General features: G+C 39.5%; 1 protein-coding gene across 3 annotated transcripts in view; it reads left to right on the plus strand.

Annotated features, from left to right (window-relative positions):
* The window catches only part of atl3 (atlastin 3), a 21,515-nt gene extending 16,112 nt beyond the window's left edge, over positions 1-5,403 (plus strand). For 2 of the 3 annotated variants that reach the window (XM_021316030.2, XM_012861765.3), the window contains exon 14: positions 3,435-3,554. In XM_021316030.2, the coding sequence (XP_021171705.2) occupies positions 3,435-3,497 (63 nt within the window). In that variant the 3' untranslated portion in view covers positions 3,498-3,554. Of the gene's footprint in view, positions 1-3,434 lie in introns of all 3 variants that reach the window. The other variant, XM_012861764.3, reaches the window with a different exon arrangement.
* The last annotated feature ends 4,297 nt before the right edge of the window (positions 5,404-9,700 follow it).

A 9,700-nucleotide genomic window follows, 5' to 3' on the forward strand; every position in this document is an offset into this window, starting at 1 on the left:
TAACGCATGTTGGTCACATGCTTTTATTTTGTGAAGGTCTGTTGCTGCGGTGTAGGGGTTTGAATCAGAACAGTAGGTGGCGATAATGCGCCAATAACCTCGCTGTCAGCCAAGCCTCGGATTCAAAGAGGAAGAAAGGTGCTGGCCGGAAAAAAACACAGCTGACATGCGGAAGGCGGTGTTTCCCGCAGGTACCGCGAGCGAGCTTAGGCGGGGCGAGGCGGTGAGTTGGCGGCCGGAACAAGTTTTGTGCGGAGCGGAGCGGGGGGGGGGTCTGCATCGACGCCGTCGGTGAAGTCGCTTCTCGTTTCAAAGTATCCATGTATTTTTGCCTGTTTTTCCCCTGCCATTCACTATATGCGCGCGAGAAAGCAACAACAAAAAACCGCGTGTCAACGTCAAATAAACGCAAGCATATCGAGTTAGCAAGCATTTCAGTTTAAAGTTCTTCCAGCATGGAATATGACAGAAACAAGTTAGTTGTAACCACTGCCAAGTTAAACTTTGGTATTGAACATAAAATGGTAATGCTGCTCCCTGCTGTTACCTCAGAAATTGCCTGTTTTTGGTAGATTTTTTCCCCATAAAGAGAATTCCCTGTCAGTGGCAATAAGCTTTAATTTATTATTATTGCTATTTTTTGTTTTACATGTTTAAGTTGAGCTTTACACTAAATATGTGTTACTGATAAGTGCTACAAATGTTACAACACTTTTGTTCATATGGCAGCAGAACATTAAAATAAAAGTGCTCTTTACACTACTTTTGAATTCATTCTTGGAGTTTGTAAATACAATGCGATTAATCGCGATTAATCGCGATTAATCAGTGCGATTAATCGCGATTAAATATTTTAATCGTTGCCCAGCCCTAGTATATATATATATATAAAGATTTGGTTTTAATACAGTGCCTTACAAAGGTACTCAGACCCTTGGAGATTTTCTTTTTAGATTTTGTCTCGTGTACAAACAAATACTTCATTCTAGATTTATGAAATAGACCTACAGCAGAACATAATTGTTAAGGTTAATGGGAAGGAAAACATGGTTTAAAAATAAATTATAAATGTGGAAAAGTGTTCCTTTTTATCCAGCCCTTAATAAAATCCAGTGCAACCTCCCAGAAGCTGTTTAATTAGTGAATAGAGTCTAAATGTGTTATTTAATCTCGGTATAAATCCAGCTGTTCTGTAAAGGCTTGTTGAACATTAGTGAAGAGGCAGGGGCTAAACTGACGGTCCAGGCAAGGAGACCATCGACCAGAGAAGCAGCCAAGGGCCCCATGGTAACTCTGGAGGAGCTGCAGAGATCCACAGGATCTACAACATTAGTTATGCGTTCCACAAATCTGGCTTTTATGATAAATGGGCAAGAAAAAAAAGACAATGTTGTAAGAAAGCCATAAAGAGGTCCCATGTAGAGCTTGCCACAAGCAATTCAGGAGACGTGGTAAACATGTGGAAGAAGGTGGTCTGGTTGGATGAGACCAAAACTTCTAAACATTTTGATCATGTAAAGTTCTCGTGTGGCAGAAAGCTACCTGTGCTCATCGCTCTGAACGCGATTCCTGCAGTGAAATGTGGTAAAGGCAGCATTACGCTGCAGGAACGCTGGATCAAAATTCAGTTAAAGTTTTTAATTTCTGTTCAGAATCTCTGGATCCAATCTGCCTCCCTAAAGGTATTATATGATGCATGAGTGTCTGGGTGTACTTCTCAACATTGAGGACACCATTACTCCAACTTCTTTTGCAGAAATGCAGCCCCAAACATCACTGTTGCCTGCAGAAACTCATTATTTTACTGCTCTGAGATCTTTTGGCGTACAAACTGAGTTCTGCTACAGCCAAAGATTTATAATTCTGACTCCTCGGTCCAGAACACCAGCTTTGTTTTTCTGCGCCCGAGTTCCTGTGTCTTTGTGCAGCGTTGAGTCACTTGGCCTTGTCTCCTTATCGGAGGTATGGTTTTTTGGCTGCAGCTCTTCCATGAAGGCCACTTCTGTCCTGACTTCTCTGGGCAGTAGATGATTTTTGCCCATTGTGAGTTGATGGCACTGCTGGACATCTTCCAATTTTCATTTGCCGCACCACGTTTCCTTGGTTGACCACTGAGGCTACAATCCGAGACGTTCCCCGTTTCACACCACGTTTTAAAAAAAAACATCTGCTTTGACATATTTGTTCTGGGAGAGACAACGCTGATGGGCTCAGTCCTCCCATAATGTATGACCTTTGTCATGAAACTCTTCCTCAACCTCGCCTTGGCTGTTCCTGGTCTGGTTTTATGCCTCCTTCACAGCTGTTTCTGTTATTAGGCGCCCGCCTATGCATTGAAAATGCATGGCGGAGCCTAATACTATCCACCTAATAAGGGTCCATCACCGTTAATACAGGCCGAACCGTAGGGTCTACTCCCACACACTATACATCAAAACGTTCGTCTCGACGCCGTGAAGCGGGCTTTTTGTACTTGACGCCATTACCAGTTACCCTGGCGACAAAATTAATCAAAAACCTCTTCTTCAACACAGTTGACCTCTCCATAATTCGGAGCTTTGTATGTCACTGGTCTTTGCTACAGTGGGCTAGGTGTTTGGCTGCCAACCAAGAGGTTGCAGGATCAAAACCTGGTGTGGCAATTACATTTTTACCCAAAATTTTATTTTCCTTTGGGTTTAAATAAGTATTTTTGAATTTAAATAAATACATTTCACCATTTTGATGCCTTTAACATTGTTATGCACATATTTCATTTTTAACGTCTTCAACACAAGTAACATCTCCATAATTCAGAGCTGTGCATGGCACTGGTCTTTGGTACAGTGGATTTGGTGTTTGGCTACCAATGAAGAGGTTGTAGGATCAAAACCCTGTATGGCAAATTCAGAGTTTTACATTTTTACCCAACATTTAGTTTTCCTTTGGGTTTAAATAAGTATTTTTTAATTTAAATCAATACATTTCACCATTTTATTGAAGCTTTTAACATTTTTATTCACATTTAATTTTTTCTTGCTACATTGAAGTATTTAATCGTGTTTTAATAACATCAATTTTCCATGCTGCTTCGATGCAGACCTTCTCCTGTCGGCTGGTTTTGATGAAGACAAATCCTTTTTACTGAGAAGATTTGATTTAAAATCCCCAAGCAGTAAAAGCCTACATCCAAGGAACTCGGAAGCTTTGCCTTTAACAGTTATACGCACCACCAGGCGGACGCCTTCTTTAATTTCTTCAAAAATTGAATGTTTCTAGTTGACTCTGTTTCAACCAGCATGTGACACTGATGAGCATTAGCCCCCGTTTGGTGTTGCTAACACATCTTGCTCCAATCCTACAGAATCATTGACGTTTTCCAAGTGTACCTGTCAGAAATAGATGCTGGTTTGAAGGCAACTTGTTTTAACCATCTTCTCTGTTTGATTTTTCAGGCTACAGAGATGTTGAACAAGTCGAGAGGAGCCCCCGTCAGTGTCAAGAAGAAATCCAGCTAGAGGACCAAAGCTCAGCAATCTCATTTCCTAGCAAGCGGCACACAACGCAAGCACACTTTCAGCACTAAAAGCCTTATCATCCGTCAGCCACATTGGCCCTGGCTGACAACAACACGATCCTGATTCACCAGCATGTCTGTTACGCAGAAAGCACAACCTGCTACTGTCCAGGTCCAAAGCCTCCTTACAAGTTTACAGGACTTAACAGATAGGTCAATGTTTACCTTTTAAACCTCATGAAACATCCAGTTTTCTATCGTCGTCTCGTCTTACTGGGCTGAACGCTGACGAGACACCGGGTCATTGTAGTCCGTCTTAAACATAGCTCAAAATGCAGCTTTAAAGCTTTTACATTCTTGCCTGTTTTCTTACAGCTTTTTCAGATTTTTCTCCCATGTTCTTCACAGCCTCAAAGCGTTTCTTCTCTTTGTAGGTTTGCTTTATGATTATTACAAGCTAGCATTCCTAAAACGATGGGCGGGAGGAAAAAAGAAACGCGCTTTCTACAAAGAGAAATGCTGCAGATTTTTAAGAGCATTGTGTAATTGTTTAATTGAAACTAGTTTGTTTCTGTTAGACCCATGATGGAAACATGTTAAACACTATAGAATAAATAGGATGCTGGTTAGGATCGACTCACATTCAACGGAAAAAAAAAAAAAAAAAACACTTCTGGGATAATATGGTTGAATCACCAGCAAACGAATGCAAATGATCAGTCAGCCAAAGAGTTAGCTTTAAGGGTTCTAATATGTTTAGATTGTACTGTTGTCTCTTCCTCTATAAACTCATATTGTCTGCAATAAACTCCAGGAAATATACAAGACCCTTAATACTGAAATAAAGTAACTGAGCACAAAACAACCAGGATGTTTAAACTGAGCAAAACACGAAGTAAGCCTGCAGTAGTTGGCTGTGGCGGCTTCTTTCTGATTATTTTCAAGTGTTGTGATTGCAATTCTACTCAGTAATATAATATTTATATTATATTTATAAGCTGTAATTTGAGTTTTCATAGAAACTGGGAAGCAACACTAATACATCTCCGTTGTGTCTTAGAAAAAAAAAAAACACGTTGGTGTTTTTTATCTCCAGGTAAACATGATCATTAAGCTTTCTCCTGAAGTTTTGTTACGCCTAGGAACCAATGTAAATATATCAGCTAAAGCTTGAAACGTTCTTCTTCACAGTGCGGCAACATTTAGGCCGACTGGCTTGTTCTGCATCTGCCGCTTGACCAAACAGTTTTGTTTTTCAGTCTCCGCAAGCCGGATTAACTTGTTTGTTCTGTTTGGGGCCTTTGGGCGCTTCGTACGGCAAATCAAAAAGGAATCTGGTGGTGGATTAAAGGGCTGTTATTTGCTAAAATGTCCTCCATTCCTGGATTATTTTTTATAGGTATAATGGGATTGATGAAATAAAAAAGAAACATTAAGTATTTTTAAAAAAGATCCATTGTAGTGTGTAATGACAGCCACAATGTGCACTTTAACACCCAATCATATATCGTGCACTCGAACACAGAGTGGAGGCATGTGAAGATTAAAATTAGGGCTTTATTCTCAAATTGAATGCAGGAAACAGTTTGTGCTAGTCTGAAACATTCTGGCTGAGAAGTGACTATAGAAATGTTAAGTTTTCACCTTATGTGTTCTTTGCATTTCTCTTGTCTTTTTTTTTTTTTTTTTTTCCCACAAACGGAGGGAATTTGTGGATGTCTTCAATTAGTTGTTATTGCACTTTGCCTCCTCTTTGGTGCTTGTTGCACACAGCTCATTCCAAAAGTGGGAAACAAATGCATGCAATATTGTAGTAACAGCAAATGTAACGATCTCCTGCAGTGATTAGATGACCAAGTTAGACATAATTCTGTTTCATAAAGAATAAACAGAGATTTACACAGTTACTGCCACTGCCCAGGCTGGTTTTGTTTTTTTGTTGTCAGTTTACATTTGAATTTATTATACAGGATGATTCATACAGACATTGAAAAATTATGCAATTGAAACTAAACATTTGTGCACATAAAATTACTTTTTAAACCAGAGTAAACCATTCCTGGTTTACGTCTATTATCAAACATATTTTCCTTTGTTGATGCAAGAATGAGCAAAGAGAATTTCCCTAACCTCTTCAAATACAGAAGTTCACATAGTGCCTTGGAAAAGTATCTGCCCCGGGATGTTCACCTGCAGTGGCTTGCAAAAGTATTCACACCCCTTGAACGTATCCACATTTTGTCACAAACATAAATATATATTTGTTGGAATCTTATGCAAAAGATCAACACAAAGGGATGTAAAATTGTGAGGTAGAAAATAAAATTATACAATTATAGATGATTCATTTTTACAAATAAACTGAAAAGTTTGGTGTGCAAAAGTATTCAGCCCCCTGTTCGCTGAGGGAAACCAATTGTCTGATGATTGCTAATGACTGAATAGAGTCCATTTGTGTGTAATCTAATCTCAGTACAAATACAGCTGCTCTGTGAAGGCCTCAGAGGTGAATTAGAATATTGGGGCGCAAACGGCATCATGAAGTCCATGGAACACACCAGACGGGTCAGGGATAAAGTTCTGGAGAAGTTTAAAGCAGATTAGGATAAAAAAAAGATTTCCCAGGCCTTGAACATCTCACGGAGCACTGTTCAATCCATCATCTGGAAATAGAGCATGGCACAATTGTAAACATACCAAGACAAGCATGTCCACTTAAACTTACAGGCTGAACAAGGAGAGCACTGATCAGAGATGCAGCCTAGAGGTCCATGATGAATGACTCTGGAGGAACTGCAGAGATCCACTGCTCAGGTGGGGGAATCTGTCCACAACTATCGGTCGTGCACACATGTGGTCTTTATGGAAGATTGGCAAGAAGAAAGCCATTGTTAAAGGAAGACCATAAGAAGTCCCATTTGCCAGAAGCCATGTTGAGGACACAGCAAACAGGCAGAAGAAGGTGCTTTGGTCAGACGAGACCAAAATTAAACTTTTTGGCCAAAATGCAAAACATGTGTAGTGAAAGCTTCACTCTAAACACCATCCCCACTGTCAGATATGGTGGTGGCTGCATCATGATCTGGGGTGTTCCTCTTCAGCAGGGACAGAGAAGATGGTCAGAGTCGATGGGAAGATGGATGGAGCCAAACACAGGGCAATCCTACAAGAAAACCTTTTGGAGTCTATAAAGACATGAGACTAGGGCAAAGGTTCACCTTCAGGCAGAATAACAACTCTAAACATAAACTCTGGGCTACAATGAAAAGGTTTAAAACGAAACATATTCATGTGTTAGAATGGCCTAGTCAAAGTCCAGACTTAAACCCAATCAAGAATCTGAAAACTGCTGCTCAGAAACGCTCTCCGTGTAATCTGACTGAGCTTGAGCTGTTTTGCAATGAAGAATCAACAAAAAGTTTCAGTCACTAAATGTGCAAAGCTGGTAGAGACATGCCCTAAAAGATTTGCAGCTGTAATTGCAGCAAAAGGTGGTTCTTCAAAGTATCAACTCAGGGGGCTGACTAGTTTTGCACAATGTCCTTTTCAGGTATAATTTTCTTTTTACTTCACAATTGTATGCCACTTTGTGTTGGTCTTTCACATGAAATTCCAATATATTATATTCATGTTTGTGGTTGTAATGTGACAAACTGTGGAAAGGTTCAAGGGGTATGAATACCTTTACAAGCCACTGTATATTGTTACATTACAACCTGTAATTTAAATCCTTTTTTAATCTTATGTGACAGACATGCACAAAATAGTCTAAATTGGTGAAGTGAGATGAGAAGAAAAATATATATAGAATATTTCTGCAACCAATTACATTTAAAAGCCACAATTAGTGAAATGAAGTCCACCTTTCTGCAGTCTGTTTCACATGATCTGTCAGTTTAAACACATTTTCTGAACGGTGCCACAGGCTTTAAGAATATTTATTGTCGTTATGTAACCATAATTAAATGACACCGGCTCAGCATTCATGCAGATTCATGGAGACACAAATCAAGACACAATGTTCAAATAGTTGAGTGAACCAACAATATCTCCTGAGAAGCTAAAAAGTGCAAATAGTCCTTAACAAAAATTCAGATGTTCAAGTTAATTGACTAGAGAGAAAAAGACAAGTAGCAGTCGGTTTCCAGGATGATGTAAAATACTGTGCCGTTGCATGAATGCATTAGACAAATAGTCCCAGATAACTTAACAATGTGCAAATAATCATTAGCAAAAATGTAAATCTTCAGTTAAAGAACTGCAATTTGGATGGATGTCCAAACAAATACTCGCTGAGACGATAAGTGTGCAAACAGACATTAGCTTGTGAGAGACAGTGTAAATAATTTTCAATCGGATCAAGAAGTTGTGGAACCAGTATTATGTTTGTATACATGTAACAGATTATGAATTGGGCTGGTTGTTTTTTTGATTCTCAGCAGGGGGCGATAGCCCTCACAGCTTTGGGATACAATATTCCTGAGAGGCTTTCCTGAAGGAACTAGAACAAGAATTGCTTTGCTGGGGTGGGTAGGATCTGTAGACAACATCCCACAATCCCCGGTGCTGACCTCACCACCCATGCTAAATCTGTGCAGCCCCCATACCACACTGTAAGTCTGAGATGCTGGATGCTTTCAATTATGGCTCTATAAAAGTTTATGAGCAGCAACAACATTAATCTAGAGGATTCACACCCTGAAGACCAAGGAACTCTCCAAACAAGTCAGGGATAAAGTTGTTGGACAGTACAAGTTAGGGTAGGACTATAACAAAAATGTCTAATTATAGCTCTTAACTCCAGTTCCCTGACCTTTCATGGGGTCAACTGTAAGAACTCTGCTGGAGCTGAAATGAGCTGCTGTCCCGTTTTACACGACAGAAATGACCACGGATGATTCTATTAAAATCCAGGTCTACAGCTTTCCGAAAATGAACGACAAAGTGTGCACTCTCTTCTCTCCGGACATTTTCATTAATTTCTGTGAGGTGGACTGTGCACATATATCACGTCATGCAAAGGATTGTGGGATTCCTTACAGCTCCTTAGCGCCGGTAAGAGGTAAGACGAGGTTCCTATGCTTTCCCTACCTCCTTCCTTACTGACTGCACTATTCGGACAGCACTTATCATGGCGACCGCTGACTCACTTCCACTTTGGCTAAAGAGTCCTTACCCAAAAGACATATTTGGATGGAGCCAATTTGTTGTTTGCTTCACAATTTTAGAAAAAAAAAATACATCTTCAAAGTTGATGGTGTGTTCTGTGATTGATATGGTGTAAGCTCTCAATCAATGCTGAATCCAGGTTGTCACGCAACGAAACATGAAAAACGCCAATGGGGTGAATACCTGTGCACTGGCCATACTACTATGCCATTAAAAAGAATTAAGAAAGTCCAAACGATAGGATACGTCTAATAGGTTAATTCACTGCACTTTAGTTAAACAGAGGCACACCTGTGCATGTATTTTAAAGCAACACTTCAAACACTGACTTGTGTGATACCATGGAGAAATCTAAATATGAAGAACTGTGGACCTACACAAGTTATTGGGTACAACTTCCAGATGCCCGAAGGTGCCAAATTAATATGCTCAAGCACACATGTATGTGCAAGTAACTCAAGGGGAATATTGAAACATTTTAGTGTTCAGGATCTAAGAATAAAAGCAAAAAAAAAAAACTTGTGTGATGTTGAGGTAACTGAGAATATTATATAATAATATTGAATTGTTTCAAGACAAATAATCATTCTTCCATTTGTCTAAAGACAAAGGAAGAATCCAGAAAACACCTAAAATCTAGTTCCATGAATGTATGTATACAGCTTTTATACAATAAATTAAGAATATAGGACAGAAAATAGATATTTTTTTCATACTCATCCAGCCCTGGAAAACATAAATTATCCCCATATTTTTCTAGACGTTGTAGGAACCTGAGATTTGGCCTCTATCAATTATTCTACCAGGCTGAGGGTAAGATTGTATTCAAGGACCACCAACCCATTCTCAAGTTTGGTCAGCTCAAGTTGGGAATGCTTACACAGTTTATAATGAATGTTGCCATGTTTCCATGCTGACATGCTTACTGTACTGTCTCTTATTCTTATTTTTTGTTTCTATATTTTCTTTTCCCCATTTTGTGTATCTGCACGCTTCTGTTTTGCTGCTGGCACAATTTCCCACAGAGGGAGAATA

Source organism: Fundulus heteroclitus, chromosome 23 (genome assembly GCF_011125445.2).
Source record: "Fundulus heteroclitus isolate FHET01 chromosome 23, MU-UCD_Fhet_4.1, whole genome shotgun sequence".
NCBI classification, from domain to species: domain Eukaryota; kingdom Metazoa; phylum Chordata; class Actinopteri; order Cyprinodontiformes; family Fundulidae; genus Fundulus; species Fundulus heteroclitus.